At 40.8% G+C, this 17,380-nt stretch overlaps 2 protein-coding genes across 5 annotated transcripts; both read right to left on the reverse strand.

Annotated features, from left to right (window-relative positions):
* Positions 1 to 142: 142 nt before the first annotated feature.
* cdadc1 (cytidine and dCMP deaminase domain containing 1) lies at positions 143 to 8,141 on the reverse strand. 3 transcript variants are annotated; one of them, XM_031738446.2, is made up of 12 exons: positions 8,087 to 8,141; positions 6,637 to 6,833; positions 6,111 to 6,211; positions 5,798 to 5,975; positions 4,747 to 5,044; positions 3,629 to 3,835; positions 3,435 to 3,535; positions 3,182 to 3,231; positions 2,378 to 2,547; positions 2,097 to 2,286; positions 1,792 to 1,840; positions 143 to 1,660 (listed from the first exon to the last, which is right to left on the reverse strand). In XM_031738446.2, exons 2-12 carry the CDS (start codon positions 6,734 to 6,736, stop codon positions 1,554 to 1,556), a joined length of 1,551 nt encoding a protein of 516 aa, XP_031594306.2. In that variant the 5' UTR covers positions 6,737 to 6,833; positions 8,087 to 8,141; the 3' UTR covers positions 143 to 1,553. The 3 variants fall into 3 exon arrangements, with proteins under 3 accessions (XP_031594306.2, XP_039462666.1, XP_039462665.1); XM_039606732.1 differs by having other exon boundaries at positions 6,637 to 6,752; positions 8,087 to 8,126; XM_039606731.1 differs by lacking the exon at positions 8,087 to 8,141 and adding an exon at positions 7,225 to 7,243.
* Positions 8,142 to 8,747: 606 nt separating this feature from the next.
* On the reverse strand, positions 8,748 to 17,008 carry rcbtb1 (regulator of chromosome condensation (RCC1) and BTB (POZ) domain containing protein 1). 2 transcript variants are annotated; one of them, XM_031738467.2, is made up of 13 exons: positions 16,903 to 17,008; positions 15,878 to 16,166; positions 15,249 to 15,399; positions 14,475 to 14,641; positions 13,489 to 13,647; positions 13,298 to 13,405; positions 13,017 to 13,159; positions 12,691 to 12,754; positions 12,446 to 12,572; positions 12,219 to 12,345; positions 11,888 to 12,039; positions 11,666 to 11,796; positions 8,748 to 10,832 (listed from the first exon to the last, which is right to left on the reverse strand). In XM_031738467.2, exons 2-13 carry the CDS (start codon positions 15,998 to 16,000, stop codon positions 10,692 to 10,694), a joined length of 1,593 nt encoding a protein of 530 aa, XP_031594327.1. In that variant the 5' UTR covers positions 16,001 to 16,166; positions 16,903 to 17,008; the 3' UTR covers positions 8,748 to 10,691. The 2 variants fall into 2 exon arrangements, with proteins under 2 accessions (XP_031594327.1, XP_031594326.1); XM_031738466.2 differs by lacking the exon at positions 16,903 to 17,008 and adding an exon at positions 16,770 to 16,888.
* Between the last annotated feature and the right edge of the window lie 372 nt (positions 17,009 to 17,380).

Raw genomic sequence — 17,380 nt, forward strand, 5'->3', positions numbered from 1 at the left:
CCAACGGCAGGATTCAGCGGTGAAACATAACTGTGAAAACAAATAAATGAATAAAAATCCACTTTTAGTTTAAAGCAGCTTCGATTTCTTTCTGTAACTTTAAATCAACTATGAACTTGGAAAAAAAATGCAGAGACTAAACTTGAGAACAATGTGAATTTATTTCCCAGTAGATATCTGACAAGCATTCACAGAAATTTTAAAAACAAACTTAAAGTCAAAATGGAGTCATGATAAGTCTCCTAATTAGAGCCCAAACTTTCCTTAAAGGAAGTAAACACGTTAAAAGCTGTTTTGCTTTTCTTTTTTCTAAAAAAAGAAAAGCAAAACAGTTTGTCTTTTTGTTTTTTGGATGACAAAAACCAATACCAGCCATGTTCACATGCCATAGGTTGTGACGGTATATTGTGATATCACACGAGATGCAAATGTAAGCCAACCAGCTTTACATCAGACTTGAGCCAAATAAGCTGGTTTGATGCCCGTTTTACAACTATGAGCAACGTTTTGTCAAGCAGATTTAACCATTCTTCATGACGTCCTCTAAAAGAAGCCACCTTGTTTTTTTTCCCACTTCGATGCTGTTGTACAACATTCACAACAAATAAAAAAGAAAAGAAAAGATGGGAATGCATGCTTTGTGTGTGTATGACAAAGTGTGTGTCATTTTCCAGGTATTTTTCAGATGGCTCCACAGTTACTGCCTTTTCTGTGATTTGGACTCAAGTTACAAAAACACTTAAACCCCTGTTTACTTTACCTGAACAAAAAAAAAAAAGAATACAAACAGTGTGTTCATGTAGAAAATTAAAGTTGGTAAAGTCGAGTAAATTCCTTCACGCTCCAAAACCAAACCTTTGACCGTCCTCTCTGCTCTGCAGGATCACTTTTTAAACTATCATTCAAGCATTATCCATATGCTCAACACACTTTAGTGCATTTTGCTTGTGTTTAAAAACAATAACATTCTCACAGTCTGAAACACATTTTTCAAACACTCTCACAGCAGCTGCCTTCAAAATAAAAGCATCAGTAATTCTTTTCAAACCGTTCTGTGCCGTGAGGACAATCCTGAACAACCAGGAGCTACAGATGATGTTAACCTCACACTTTTTCATTATTAAGATTTTTATAATTAGCTTTCCCCCCCTCCATTTGTTTCAAAAACAAACAGATCTGCATATCATAGTTTAAATAACTACTTTAAATAAATTATTTCTTTGTGGTATCCTATAAACGCTTAAAAAAAAATTGTCCATAGTTTCTGTACCCATTTTTTAATCTTTAATCTTCGATGGATCTATTAATCCGCTCTTAGTGGTGTCCCTTTGAGCTCATTGCATTGCACTGATTTCAGTTTGTTTCCAACTCTTCACTCATGTAATGACTGGACTTGGAAAAGATACAAATGGGTAAAATCATATGTGCCACAGATTTGATGCTCAGGAAGGAAACAACATTTAGCTGTATTCATTCCAGCTGTGAACGATCAAATCTGTGGCACGCGATCTTAAAACCTGCCTCTGTGGGGGGTGTTTTTTTGGTACGTGGATTTATCGACGGCTCACAGTAGGTGATTCGCAGGACATGCTGGTGCACAGCTTCTTGTTGCTGGGGCTCTCACTCTCAGTCTGTCTGCTGTGCTTTCCGACACAACCGTCTGCAATAAATGGCACTGTGGTTAAAACGCGAATCAGCAAAGGAAAATTGGCTGATTCATAATTCTGTAATTTATCTGTGGAGATGGTTAAAAAAAACCAAACAAATAAAAAGGCATAGGGCGCCACTTACTGGCAAGATGAAAAGGTGGCGCTGAGGACACTGAAGGGCTTCTTTGCCACTGTGAGGACAGATAAATGTCAGATTCTTTAAGGAAATGTTAGCCTTATCTTCAAGAAGCAAGACATCCAGAAGCTGCTGAGTCAGCTTATTATGCACCAGAATAAATTAACATATATCTCCCTTTTCAACATATTCTCTCATCCAAGTCTACTTTTGCTATGTTTGCTGAGGAAATGACCCCTTTCTGCAGCCTGGACTTTACTGTAGCTGCAGAAGGGAACAAAAACAAAACAAGAAGAACATTGTGGACTCACTATGAACTTGCTGATGTTCTTTAGGGTGCCGAATCGCAGGTAGGAAATATCTCCCTTATCTTTGTCCCGGTCCAGGTCAGAGGTGTATATGTGTGTGATACCGGCTCCTCTGATCAGAGGGATACACTCATCACATGGACACTTGGTTACAAAAAGCATGGTTGGCTCATCCGGTTTGATGTCTCGCGTCCTGAAAGGAGGAGGAACACCTATCAAGCGATGATGAACACCGATTTTCTGCATTCATGTTTCCCCTCCCGCCATTTCTGACAAGTTCTGACCTGAAGGTGAGGGCGTTCTGCTCTGCGTGGATAATGTATCTGTATTTACGTCTCTGGCGGTCCTCCTGTTTGGCGTCCATCTGAGGGTACTCGGCGTACTGCGAACCTGCGGGGTAAGCGTTGTACCCACAGCCCACCAGGTACAAACACCCTGTTCCATTACAGCCAGCCTGAGATGAGGGGACAGATCAAAATACTACATTAACAACATCAGTGTAGGTGTTAAATCTATCGGTAGCACTGCTTTAAATGATGAAATAAAGTGTTCTCTCCTGCGTTCATAATTCCATCTGCATTATACCACGGGCTGAAAAGCAGCCCCAAATCACAACACAGCCTCTACCGTGTTTTACAGATGAGTGTGGACACTCACTGTTGTACCGGTCTCCTGACCTCTTCCACACTGAGCTCTCTCTCTTTTTGTCAAAAAACACTCACTATCTCAAACTGTCCAGAGAGAGCACCCACTACTGAGGAACACGTCAGGATTTATTTGAACATTTTGGGCTCATCATCATGACATTTGTCACAAATTGTTTACTTGAAACAGCCAACTGCATCCACCCACACTGAAAACCTCAATGCGTTAATACAATCATCCATAAATGGATTTATTTAATCCAATTTAATGCAGACAAAAAAAAAACTCCTTCTGTACGAGCCTGATGTTATTAGATTTTGTCGGTTTGTCACCTTGTAATCCGGTGTCAAATCCTACCCGAACTGGCACACAAATACCAACAGTCTACTCTTGTGATGAATTAATGAGTTAAATCAAATCAAAAGGAGAATAGTTGAGCTCACCGACTGTCCTTTGGCCCAGATCACAGTGCCCACACCCACTTTAGGATCCTCTGAAATGACAGTTATGCATGTATAAGAAGCTGGAAACAAATAGCAAACTATTGACAGGGTCATTGTTAGAAATGATCATAACCTTTACGACATCACTCAGGAAAAAGTCCTGCAGCCTAACAGCAGTTGTTATGATGCTTGTTAGGCAATATGCAATAGAATGTAGAAGAATGTAGTGTGTGTTATGAATAACCAAACACACCTGTCCTGTAGGCCAGTAGCCTGGCCTGGATCATGCAGTGACGAGCCACTTCTTGGGGCACATCTTCATGACAAGAAGGCAGTGACACTGACGACTCTTCCCTGGGTCACATAAGGGACACGATCAAATGAGCATCAAGTACAAGCGCGTGGCGATGTCTGTGCTGAAAACAGATAGATTTGAGAGTTTCTAACCTGTAGAAGCCGTAGTGTTGCTGTGGCACCCCGGCAGCCACTGCAGCTAAAACTTCCACAAGCTCCCTCATGTTGTTTCTCAGGCTGGAGAAGTAAGGCTCCATACAGAAATTCTCCAGGCCCATGTGCTTCAAAATCTCCTGATGCTGCTGGGACTTACGAACCAGGAACTGTCTGGAGAAATCCTTCAGGCATCTCATTCGTTCTCTGGAACGACACAGAATATTTCTTTTAAAGGAGCTGAAAATCCAGCTGTGGTCATCCAGCAGTTTCGCAACTTGAGTTTGATTCACTCAATAAATATTTCTCCTTCTCAGTCTGGTTAAATTAAAGATGAAAGAAGTTCTCTAATTATTTCTGCAGAATAATCTTTGCTTTGTGCCTCATCTACAGGTTTTCTTGCCCCTTGATGGCTGAAGTCTGACCAGAGGTTAAACTAGGATGCAACGGAGTTCCAGCATCTTCAAATAATAAGTAAATAATAAAAATATATAGTGGGCGGTTTAATACATAATAACATCAAGCGAGTTCATTCTTAATATCTACCTGCCAAACCCCACACTTAAATTCTGACCATACCTACATCAGGAATTTAAGTGTCATGAAAGCAATAACCGTCCTATGACTGTTGTATTCATAACCACACAGCTGAAATAATTTGGTTCTATTCATTCACTCTCAACGCTCTCATGAATCAGATACAGATGTCAGGTTTCTCTCTGCCACATCATTCTCATATTTAAGTTAATTCTGCAGTCACTACATTTACATAGCAAACAATTGTTATGACTTCTTCTGTTTTGATGCACTTTATTACACTACACTGTAATATAAATAATAATGTGCACATTTATTTTATATTGTTTGACACCGATTTATGAAAACTGGATTTTTTTCGTCCGTTTTCTTGAGTTAACCATCTGGTGCTCTCATCAGCTGAGATTTCTGCTTCAGGTTCAGTTTTTTTTTTTTTTTTTTTTGGTGCGTGTCAAGAACCACCTTGGGTTTCCCTCTAAAATATACCAGGCAACTGAGTATAACTTATTAGAATGCAAATTCAGCACACAGCTCAAAAGTGCTGCTCCGCAGAAGCAGATACTGTAACTACAGTAAGGTACCTGTTGAAAAGCTCCTCTGTGTTCTGCTTTGGGTCGTCATCAGTGATCCTCTCTGTGAAGTCACAATTTCTGGACGTCTCGGTGACAAACTGTGCCAGGCCGGGTGCCAGCGGCTGCAGCAGCATGCAGATGTGAGGACGGCTGTTGGACTTGAGCTTCTCTACTGCTACTGCATCTAGTAAAGCTTCCTCTGAAATGAAGTGAGCTGGACCGCAGTAGCTGGGATTGTTCATAGAGGGGGACTTCAGAATGCTGATCTCAGGGTCCCCGGGCCAGAAGGAGATCTGACTGACTCCAGCTGGAGGAGGAAAGCAAACAGCATGTATTCATCTTAGTTAACTTTGCCCAGGAATGAGAGAACAGAGCTCCAAAGTTCAGCAAACTGCTGATGTAGCTTAATGCCGATAATGCAGTTTACAACAGTACGGCAACACCTGTGGGACATATTCAGTCATACGCTCACAGTAAATAAATATAACATTATGGTGTCAAAGTCTGTCCTGAGTTTCTAAGTGTGTTCACTTCTCAATGTGTCATTTCTCAAATCTGGAAATCAGCGAGCCACAGTCTGATCATAAAGAGGCTGCTCGCCAAGTCTTATAAAACAGGTCCACTTCAAAGTAAATGAAAGTAAATGAAAGAAGGTGCTGTACCAGAAAGGCTACAGTTATTCTGACTACAGTTAGGGTAGAGCCTCAAAGTGACAGCACTGTGGTGGACTCCAAAACACACAGAGGCTGGAATGTGTAAGGGTGAGACAACAGAAGGGCAGGTACTTTGGTTCATGCAATCAGAATCAGTCATAATCAGTGGTGTGTACATGTCACATTGCATTTTTGATGAATTTGTGTGCCACCTCATAACTATGTTTATAAAGCAGGCCAACTTCCAAGTCAAAGGTCGCACTGGTCTGAGGTAAGTAGTTCTGCCTGATAAAGAACATCTCGTTTTTTGAGAGTGTGACAAAGAAATACATTCACGCTGCGTGTTGTTTTTAGGCTCCCTTAATGCTGTCTACTCATTCCTGCATCATGCCTCCTTCTCCGCTCACCGTTAATGATCATCTTCAGGCAAGTAGCGCAGGGTCTCCTCGAGAAGTATAGTTGACAGTCAGCCAGGCGGGCACCATGTTGGATGATGGCTGCCTGTCCGGCGTGGAGCTCAGCTCCTGAACAGTGAAGTCCCACCACTTTGCTTTCCCGCACCACCACCAGACCCATCCCATGGAGCTGAAGCACAGTACAGCTACAGTTATTAATTTTACACACAGGTGCTAGTAAAGATGGACATGAATCGCTCCACAGAACTTGATGATTTTTTTCCTTAGATTGCATACATCACTGTGTTTTTATATTCAAACTAACCTGATTACCACCATCCTCCTCTGTTTGCTCCTGAGGGAATAACTCCATCCATAAACTCAGCAAGGTGAAGAGGTTTACCTTTGACAACCTGGGGCCATGACCTGAAGCAGAGACAAAGCTGAATTAAGCCATCTTGTCCACAATGCTTCCCTGAAAAGCTGCAGTAACACATGCTTGTATGAGAATATATACCGTGAAGATTACTAATGTTTGCATGGTTTAAAGGCTCCACTGAAGCTAACTTGGCCCGTTAACTGAGACTTAGAAAAATATAACATTTATTTCAGATTCACGCAGGTGAAGACCTATGTCTATTGATCTGAGGATGGGCATTTCGCCATATGAATAGGATAAGATGATCGGCCGAGTCTAAGATAAATATATGCCGCATTGTGTAATGTGTAAATAAAGGCTGTCAGTGCCTCCCTGGTAAACTGTATCTCATGAAGCCGCGGTTTTGTGGCATGACAGAAGGGAAACCTATGAAGCTAAACTACTGGAAGAACTCTTCCTCCAGCTGGCTCACCTTGTATTTTGCTGTCAGTCTGGGTGCTGCTGTCTCTTGTTTCCCGACACGGTTTGGACTGGCCCGGATCGGCTCGGTTCCATATTTGGCTTTCTTCCATTCAATCAATCAGTCAGCTACAGAAAACGATATAATACGTCGACCCGACGTTCAGCAAGAGAAGAGCCGGATGAAGCTTTCTTTTGGTATCCTTTTCACTGTTAAGTTGGATAGTCACACGAATACCATTTTCAACTGACGCTTTCAAAATAAAAGCCTAAAAAGACACCGATTTGGCAAATAAAGTTGCACCAATAAAGAAATTCACGTACAAATCTGAATTTACGCTTCAGAATAATTTATTTTTCTATAACGACTAGTTAAAGTCACGTTGAAATCTGATTAGTAACGGTAACTCTCAGCAACCTGCGACTTTTTAAGTTACAGTGTTACAGTGCTAACATTACTAGCACTAACTCGCGTATTACGGTACAAAGATTTTTAATAAAACACTGTACAGCCGATAAATACTTGGACGAACGTAACTTCGTGTATTTCTACCGCAAGCAGAACCTGCCTCCCTCTTATTTAAAGGAGAAGGAGCCGTACTTCTGTGACTTCGCTATCTTGACAGTTCCGGATTACTTCCGGAAATATTTTCTGACGCTGTCACATGGGCGGGGCCAATTGGTTGGCTCGCAGCACGCAACCAAGTATGAATCATTTCAACTGCTAATCTTAATGCTGGGCATACACTGTGCGATTTTTAGCTCATTTTGAGCCGATTTTTCAGTCGTGCGACCGTTTTGGGGATCGGCCCGAGTTTGGCCTTCATCGTGTAGTATACATGGGGTAATGAGAAGCAATTAACACCTCACGACCAGCTCCCGATCATCAGAAAACCAAACCTGTTTGAAATCCTGTCGGCCGTCGTGAGGGTGTCACCGCAGCCTCTCACACTGCGCACGCGCAAACACAAAGATGAAAGCGAAAAGACCGGGCAGCACGGCAGTGCAGCGTGTGATCTGGACACAAGCGATGGAGGCACAACTTGTAGAACTTTGGCAAGCTCATCTGAGCCTTTTCCATGTGGCCTCACAAAATTATCATGACCACAACAACCGTGAAAATAATTGGATGAACATTGCTGCTCAATCACAGCTGTCTAATCAATGTTTTTCATTAGCAATTTAGCAAAGTTGATGGTGGCGGTGTGCGTGTCTGTGTGAGTGAAAGAGAGGGAGAGAAAGGGAGCGCGAGCAACAGATTTTCCGTTATAACCTTCATGTTATGGACGCACAGTGTGAGCACTCAGGTCGCATCGGAGCATCGTCACCTGCGAACTTCTAACCCCTGCGAGTCAATCGTGCAGTTTGAGCAGAAGCTGAACAACGCGACTGAAAAAAATCGCACAGTGTATGCCCAGTTTAAGAGGTAAAAGACATAAGTCTGTCCGAGCCCATACACTTACATGCAAGCACGTTGCTGCTGTCATACTCCATAGAGAGCAGCGGCGCATACTTGTGACATCACTAACCCTTACCTTACGTGGTCTTAAAGAGACACCACACAATTGTGACTGTTACAAAGTGTTTTTGAACTAAAAATCAAGAATGTGGGATACTGTTTGTCCGTGATTTGGACAGCCCAACGCGTGCTCCCGACGCAGAGGAAACTAATTCTGCTGGGGATACCTACCTTGGCACCACCGTTGTGCAGGTGAAGCCAAAGGCAAGATATGCGTCTTCATATTTTGTAGTGTTTGGCTTGGAAGCATGTTTGGCGATGCTTCATCTTCTGCTTTGCGTTGGTGGGAGCCCCGTCAAAAAACCTGTGCATTATGCCAGCAGTGTCCAAGCATTCTGTTTTTTATTCATACCACTTTTTCAATGTACCACTTTTTATTAAAATGTTCCTTAAGTGATATATTCTTTTTAAAATCTCACATTCCCATCTATATTTTTGATATATAGATGTTATATCATTCTATTTGGATGTACATTTTTCACGTTATCATTTTGCCATAAAACATAATTGTTTGCTTCAAAGAGCCAATAAAGAGCTAGACAATTAAAAAAAAAAAAAAATACAAAAATGTACAAGAACAAAAATAGTTATGACAAGTGAACAAATCAGATTTAAGAAATATTTATTTCTTCACAGAAATATATAATCCCCATAGCTAAATTAAAAAAGTAAAATAATACAGTATGTCTCAAGTATGTAACAGCAACAGAATAATAATGCATACCCCAAACACTGCAATGCTGTAAGCTGAATTTAAGCATGGACCTAATGGTTTTATAAACTTCTCCTAAATGATGAAAGTATAACAAAATGTGTGTGTGTGTGTCTGAATACAATATGCAAATCAGTTTTACTCTTCCAGTTTAAATTTCCTCATAAAAAAACAAAGGAACAGCTCATAAAAAAACAAAACAAGCGGAAACTGTAAACCTAGACGTCATTTCCCAAAAACAATGATTTCCACAGAAGCTCTCAAAGCATCCTAAATTACTTTACGGCCTGAACTGAAGCTGTGCTTAATAATAAATAGCAGTTCTGCTTTAGTTGGAGCGAACAGAAACTCCTCCTCAAGCATCTGAGTACATCAAGAAATAGAAACCTATCAAGGAAATAGAAACTGATCTCACATTGGCTTTACTGGGAGACGACATGGTTGACCGCATGTTGTCCTAAAGGCTAGGACGCACAGGGAGTTTTTGGTCATCAGAAGACAAAGTGAAAGAATGAAAAAAAAAAAGTGCTTCAAAGCATTCCTCTTGCTTTAATTTGCAATGTATCCTGTAGCTTTGTTTAGTGCAATTTTTGCTCCATATATAGAAAAACCTACAGAAACTAAGATGAATTCCTCTTAAGTACTTTTGTAGATTTATTTTGAATTTGCCCGAACACAGAAACCAACCTGTAATGATGAAAATGCTAATAATGCGGAAACCTGAGCAAGCTTCCACAGTACAACATGCCTTAGATACAACGCATTGTACTGGCAATGGAAGAAAAAAGGAGCTATTATCGTAATTTTACCAAAGATGGTTATTTTTCTTAACAGAAAAGTGCAACTTTCTCAGTCTATATATTCCATAGATTTTTAAATAAGCTTAAAAAAACAACCTCTTAGTATTACGGAATATAAAGAAATGACTGTAGTGCTGCAGAGGAAATGTCAGGCAGAATGAACACACCTAAAGAAGAGACAGATTTTAGTATAACAACAGTTTTGAACTTCCCCAAATGTACAAAGAACCAGTTAAGAGAACAATTACCAAGCAAGCAACTCATAACAAACCACAGTAGGCTCTGCATCAGCTGTGTATGTCATGTATATGTATGAGTTTGTCTTTATCAATCAGTTGCTTTGAGTTAAATACTCCATCAGGTAATGCCAAACTTACAATGCGCCCTCTGGTGGACAAACTATGCAATGTCAGCAATCATAACATGGTAGAATGGTGTTTCTCCCATCTCCTCGTTACTTTCTTTAGTTTTCCTGTATGAACGCAAATACTAACAGACTGACAATTAGGCAATGCAATCAATTCACCAATAAACTGGGCTCTACTGCCAAGTGTGTGAAACATGTTTTCAGTACAGTACAGTGTTCATCTCTTTAGATTTCTTCAGTAGTTTATTCCTTCCAGATCTTTGGTCCCTCATGTGAACTTTTCCAGAAAGTAAATGAACAAAGCAAACACTGCTGAGAAAAAAAAATTCAAGTATACATAACATATGTAAAGAACTGCCATAGAAAAGGCGCCATGGGTCTGGCCAAAGTGCTCATTTCAGATCCACAGATAACGCAGCTTAAAAATCCAGTTTAAGCATCTTGTGAATAACGTTGTTTAAGTGCTTCTTTAAAGTCTATATAAATAAGTGTTTCAAGAAAGGGCCTCCTCTTTTGTCGTGGATGGGATCAACAGGAATGTGAAAACTGAAATAGTAATTGTGGTGTTGCATTCTGCTGCTGCACATGCAGCACGACCAAATCCACTTGGTCATTAGTTGTTGTTTTTTTTCTCTTTCTTTTTTAGGTTGCAGGAGCCTAAAAGTACCACTCAGTTCTTGAAGGCTCCACAGCGGCTAGCTTTGCTGATAAACTCCTTCAGCATTGCTCCGTCTACCTGCCAGAAGGCTTCGGTCTGAGTTACCCGAGTCAGGTGGTTTATACAAAACCTGAAACAAAACTCTTCCAGGTCCTGGAAAAGCAAACAATAGAAAAATAATAAGGAGATTAGATTGCAAAAGAAAGAACAAACATTCCGATGCTTATTTTACAGGGTGTTAAACCTTGTAATCGGGCAGACTGCCATCACTCTCAGACAGACTGGTTAAAGCTTGCAAATAACTGCTGTCTAATATTTAAACACAGACTGATTGTCAACATGTTGCAATCACTGTGTGAGTGCGCTGATCAGTGTAATAGAAGACCCGACTCGACTGCTTGTATTCTTCTACACAGCAAGGTTGCTGAGCGGCTGCTGTTAAATTGCTGCCCTGCAGCAACAACGTCACGATTTCTGGAGGAATTTCTGTTCAGGTGTTTGAGGTTCTGACTCGGAATGTGTGCAGTTAATATAAATTCCTGTTTATATATGTGTGTACGTCCTTCATTTTGTCCTTCAGTTTATTACAGTTAATCACTATATTATCACAAACAGATTGCATGTAATTGCAGCCTTGACCCAAGCTCAAACTGATAGTTGTAAACTGTGGTATTGTAGTTGTATTGCTGTCTTCATGTACCCAAGTCATTTTTGAAGATGGACACTGACTGTGAGTTGTCACAGACCTGATCTGTGTCTTCAAAGCAATTATTTTAAAGGCAACAAGATCAGAAGCTCATAGTACACAAACATTTTGGTCGTCTGGTCTTCCCTAGAGGGACTGGTGCCTTAATAATATGGTGGTTTCTCAGATGATGTAACCATTCTTTGTAAAAAGTAATTTCCGGCTGCATTTAAAAAAAAAAAAAAGTAAATTTATCTACCACCTCAGCTTATCCACCTGACAAACCTGTTTATAACTGTACCTCTGCGTCGTATCGTATGGCGGCAGACAGCAGGGTGAAGGCGTTTTCCACAGTGATTCCTCTCTTGATGATCTGCTGACACAGGCGTTTCAGGCGGTTTTCACAATAAGAGGTGGCCAGGTCCAACAGGCCTGCAGCACAACACACAAACACACACACAGTGTCAAAAAACCCATCCTTCTACACACTAAGAACATATTTAACAGTTGCATTCATACTAACCAATGGCATCCTCAGGCGAAAGGTCAACAGTGTCTGTGTAAAGAAACTGCAGGAAGGACCTGTAGACGGGATACGAGAACTGGCCAATCTCTATCACTTCCTGCTGATCCTCCGTCCACTGGGAGCGAAACATTGAACGGAAATGCTCGCACCTAGCCACGATAAAAATACTTTATTTACAATGTATACAAATGGTCAAATAGTCAAAACCTGACATGTTAAGGGCTGCCAACAAAAATCACAGGCTGCCTTAACTGCACGGAAACAAAGCACAGCTACCAAATGCATCAAGGCTATATTTCACTTATAGCTATGTGGATAATAAACACACCTGATCTTCAGCACAGCTTTGTGAACGTGGATGTATTTGCCATCAACACTGAACTTGAGGTCAGCCGTTTCTGGACTGTCGAACTCTTTCCTCAGAGCCTCTGCAACCGTCAGGAAGTCATCTTGCTCTAGAAGAAAAAAAAAGTAGTAACAGTTCTAGTACTTAGACAGCTTTCATTTTTGTTTCTTTTACACAAATAATCCACAATTTGTTGTCTCTTCTCTCACCCATAGACATGAGGCGCCACATAACGGATGGCGTAGCGAAGCAGGCAAAGACGTCGTCTGTGTTGGTGAGGTGCGTGAGGTGTGGCAGGACAATGGATTGGCCTCGGCACTGACCCCACATAAAAACCTGGAGGAGGAGTGAAATGATAATGGTCCTGGATTTTTTGGGTGTTTTTTAGAATAAAGAATTCCAGAAACCAAAGAAATACAAGACTGTGCATCACTTTGAATGATGAGTGCTATACCTGCCCACTTTGGGTCTTGGCTGCCGACGTGTGTGTCGAATGGCATGCTGCCACCTCGACGACCCTGCCAAATGAGAGACGTGTTAACACAGAGAAGCTTTTCCTTCTTAATTATTGTACTGAAACATGTCAAAAGTGTGAAAGCTGTTTTGCTGTGGCATGATTTGCCCCACAATATCTACAATTAGGGAAAGAGCATTGTTTTGTTTACCGCAGACGACTACTTAAGACCAGGAGCGGAGGCAGAGGTACAGAGGAAGGAAATGAGGACAGGAAACTAAATCTTAACAGGAAACGTCCGACACCCTTCCCTCTCCCCTTCCTACCTCTCTTTGTCAGCCATGATGTGCACAGGGCTGAGGTGGTTGCTCTTGGTGCCAGTTCCCAGTTGACCATAGGTATTTGCTCCCCAGGCATACAGCAGCCCTTTATCGGTTAGGGCCAGGCAGTGTCCATAGCCCGATACAATCTGGAAGGTAGGGATGGATTTAAATGCGGCTGATAAAAAAAAAAAATTACCCAATCAGAGGTAAGCACAAATCATGAGTCATCCTCAAGGCAATTATTGATATTAAAAACTCATTCATGTGGTTGTTGGTTGTCTCACCTGTTGAATGCACATCCCTTGGAGTGCAGCGACACGGCAAGGTGTTAGCTGATTTCCATTGTTGCCAATTCCCAGCTGCCCGTTTCCATTGTAGCCCCAGCCGTAAACCTAAAGAGAAATAAAAGTCACCCTGTTTACTACAACAAGTTCAGATTTCTCAATGAGATCACTAAGATTTTATTTAACATCACCTCTCCATTGTCAACAAGAGCCATAGAGGAGGTTTGCCCGCATGTGATGCCCGATGCATTCTTGCCCTGCAGGCATCCAGTGACCTTCCTGGGGTAGGGTTGGTTGGCTGTGGAGCCTGAACCAATCTGGCCACAGTTATTATATCCCCATGCGAAGACCTAGAGAGGGTTGACGATGTTGTAGTGTGAGAAAAAACACCTTTTCTCAGAATGATGTTATTGATGCTGTACTCTGAGTTTTTCTGTTTGAGTAACATCTCAAACAGAAAAACTTGAATGTACATGAACAAACTGGGAAAAGGATGCTTACGATAATACTTATCGTACACTTAGTAACATATTAAATGGCAACAGCCTTTCCAGCTTACCACACAAACAACCCCATTAGCTTTAATGCCGCTGGGTTAAAGACAAGCTTCTTAGTGTGACACTAGGAGGCCTCAAGGTGGCAGGTCAAGGTATATGTGGGTGACCCCCTTAGGGCTAAACTTTTTATTTAGAGTGGTACATAAAAATAAGAATATTCTAATTTCAGTCATATTTGATCATATTTTATTAATTTAATTAAATTATGTGTGCCACATATCCCTTTTCATTACCTACTATTGCCATCCCTGCTCTTTTCTTTTGTTGTTTAAGACTGAATGGAAACTGTTTACCATCCAAACATGAATTCAACTCTATTTATATAGCACCAAATCCCAACAGCAGTAACTTCAATATGCTTTATATTGTAAGGTTAGGAGTGTACAATAATAGAGAGAAAACCTAATCCCTCAGTTGACCCCCACTAGCAGGCACTTGGTGACAGAGGGAAGGAAAAACTTCCTTTTAACAGGAAGAAACCTCCAGCAGAACAAGGTTCAGGGAGAGGCATCTGCCAGGACCAGCTGGGGGTGAGGGGAAAAGAAGAGAACGGAGGGAGACAGGAAAAGACACGCTAAACACATTTAACGGTGATTAAAACAAAATAAAAAAGGACTTGCCTCTCCATCCAGAGTGAGAGCCATAGAGTGATGTGAGCCACACGACACCTCTTTCACTTTTTTGTTCTGCAGGTTAGCGGTGATCAACACCGGGGAGAGTCCCGGGTTGGTCGACCCATTCCCCAGCTGACTGTAACCATTGTGCCCCCATGCAAACAGCTGTCCATCTGCAACACATAAAAACAAATGTAAGCTGTCAATGCTATACAGATGTATGAATCAGGATTTTTTTTCAAGTATTTTTATTCATCTTTAGGTATGAAAAAAAATTTTTTGAACTTAATTTTTTTTAAACATGTACTTTTCAAAGGGTTGATATGTATACATTGTATGTACATCAGTTGATGTGCATACAACTGATGTGTATGGACTGACACATCAGTGTCCAATGTAGTGGTTTATGTGCAAGTATACCATCAACACTGACACAAATACAAGAAAACACCCTTTGAATAGCTGTCCACTGTAGTGACCACTATGTGTGAAAGGGTTAAGCTCATATTAGTGACATTTCCTCTGTTCAATAGAAAAAGTCAACCTTTCTGTAGAAATTGACCAATGTTAAACATGACTATACAGTGAAATGTTTATGCAGCAGGATGAAAACTGATGCCAGCAAGATATATTTGCATTACACTCTGAGCGCTCTGTTATATAAGAAACGTGAAGAGATAAAAAATAAATAAATAAATAAATAAATTAAAAAAAAAAAAAAAAAAAAAAAAAAAAATATATATATATATATATATATATATATAAAAAAAAACAGCCTACCGTCAGTAGCCAATAGGACATGAGGTCCACTGCCATAGCTCAGACTGGCTACCTTCTTCCCTCGCAGGAAGTCCAGTTTCTTCGGCATAACAGTGCTCAGACCGTCTCCTGTACCAAGGCAGCTGCTGCAGTTTAACCCAAACACAAACACCTGCAAACAGTAACACACATTTCAAAATACACAGAGACACAACTTAAGTGCAGATATACATTTAAAGCTGTGTTGTAGGTTATCAACAAACACAAAGCAAAGAGATGCTCAATGTGTGACTTATGTGTTTTGATTGAGATCAGCTGTGCTCTGGTATGGTGGCATTCAAACAGGAAAGTGAAAACAATGCAGGATTTCCTGCAGCATATTTTTTCTTTCCACACAAAACACACTCTTATGAAATAAACCTTCACGTAAAAAGAGCACTGGAGGCATTTCACACAGCAAACCCCATCGGCTTCATACGTTTTCCTGTTGTTTAAACTGTCACGTAACTACAGAGCAAACGATACACTTCATGTAAAGTCAGAATTAGATTCAGGCACAAACATAAGGAAGACGAAACAAGTACAATGATTCGAGTGCTACTTAAAGAGCTCATATCATAAACAGAAACTATCAAATGCGCACTCCCCACCTCATTTCCATGCGTGATATAGATTGCTTCATTGGCAGTGGTGCCAAAGACACAGGCCTGTCGCACTGTAGCTAGTTCTTGAGCACTCAGCAGGTAGAACAGGGACCATTTACTGACATCCATCACCGCTCCTGCAAAACTCAGTCTTCCTAGCTGGGAAGGAGGGGGAGTCAGGGATGATCGGGGAGAGGAGGAGGGCACAGGAGGGGGATGACGAGGGGAAGGGAGGACTCGAGGAGGAGGCGATGGTGGTGGTGGCGTGGAGCCAGAAGAACCATCCCTGCTGACGCTTTAGACAAGATAAGAAATATATTAAAGATAAATAGACAAAGTTTGCTTTTTAAACAGTTACATTACTATAAAGAAGGGTAACATGTATTCTTCTTCTCTTGAAATGCTGTGACAGGAGACTAAAGAAATGAGAGGCAAGGATTTGGCAAGTTCAGAACTACATAAAATAACACCCGTATATCTTGGGAAATACATCTCAATCTCATGTAAATGAGGCATAGCGTGAGGCCAAAGCAACAACACATAATGTTAGTGCTAAGCTCCCGAGAAAAGCCAGCGAGGTGATATTGGATATAGCTGATAAGAAGGGGAAGTTTTAAACTGCTACATTTTTTCTCCACCTTAGTCAGCATAATAATAACAACAACAACAATAATTATTATTATAACAATAATGATAATAATAACAATAATAAAATAAAAAAAAAGAACAAAACAAGCATGCTCTAATTTACTGCTCCCCTTTTTTTCAACCCTACGTAGAAAAACTTTTAATTTCACTCCTTAAAGGCACGACAGCAGCAAAGCTAACTGCGAATAAAAGCTTGTGATGAACGGAGAAGCTAGTAGCTTAGTTAAGCGCTTTCTTGTGCTCTTCCTACCTAAAGCATCGCTCCATAACAACGAGTCGACTGAGAAAAGACAAACAGACAGCGACAGCGTTACGGCAACAACTTTAAGAATAAAAACGACTACTTCTACAACGTCTAAACTCGTGTTAATAAATACATTTACCTGAAAAAAAAAATCGCTCGTCCGGTGTTTACATTAGCACAGCTGTCAAGCTGCGTCGAGAGTGGTCGGTTTTTCTTCTTTGCGCATGATACACGCAGTTGCTTAAGCAGGCGCGTAGGAGCACCACTGCCCCATCCGGTCCTCAGTTAAATAACACCTAGATGTAGATGTGCACTCACCAGCCACAGCCGAACCAAAGCCGCAATTCTCCTGTAATAAAATCGATCTTCAACGAATTTAATTTTTTTCAGTGTTATTATATTTATCTACAAATACTTAAAGGTAGGTATACTAGAGCAAGTCAAGTTTTTGCAGGTGACAAAGAAATAATTATACCTTAAGCAGTAATTAATTTTAGGTCGTATGAGTAGTTTTAAGCATCACTCAACTTACAGGAAAGACGAAATAATTATATTCAAAGTATATTTAACTAGTGCCTAAATTCTGGGTATTTTGCAGGAAAGGAGACATAAATTAT

Source organism: Oreochromis aureus, linkage group 23 (assembly GCF_013358895.1).
Source record: "Oreochromis aureus strain Israel breed Guangdong linkage group 23, ZZ_aureus, whole genome shotgun sequence".
NCBI classification, from domain to species: Eukaryota; Metazoa; Chordata; class Actinopteri; order Cichliformes; family Cichlidae; genus Oreochromis; species Oreochromis aureus.

What these genes read in the sequence shown, in the direction of transcription:
- cdadc1 (XM_031738446.2), bottom strand. Translation starts at nt 6,736, where the DNA reads ATGGAAGAAAGCCAAATATGGAACCGAGCCGATCCGGGCCAGTCCAAA. An exon ending in CAGAACGCCCTCACCTTCAG is followed by an intron (nt 2,287 to 2,377) that starts GTCAGAACTTGT and finishes TCCTCCTTTCAG; the next exon opens with GACGCGAGACATCAAACCGG. An exon ending in AGAACATCAGCAAGTTCATA is followed by an intron (nt 1,841 to 2,096) that starts GTGAGTCCACAA and finishes CTGTCCTCACAG; the next exon opens with TGGCAAAGAAGCCCTTCAGT.
- rcbtb1 (XM_031738466.2), bottom strand. An exon ending in CTCTTGTTGACAATGGAGAG is followed by an intron (nt 13,406 to 13,488) that starts GTGATGTTAAAT and finishes ATTTCTCTTTAG; the next exon opens with GTTTACGGCTGGGGCTACAA. An exon ending in CCAAGACCCAAAGTGGGCAG is followed by an intron (nt 12,573 to 12,690) that starts GTATAGCACTCA and finishes CTCCTCCTCCAG; the next exon opens with GTTTTTATGTGGGGTCAGTG.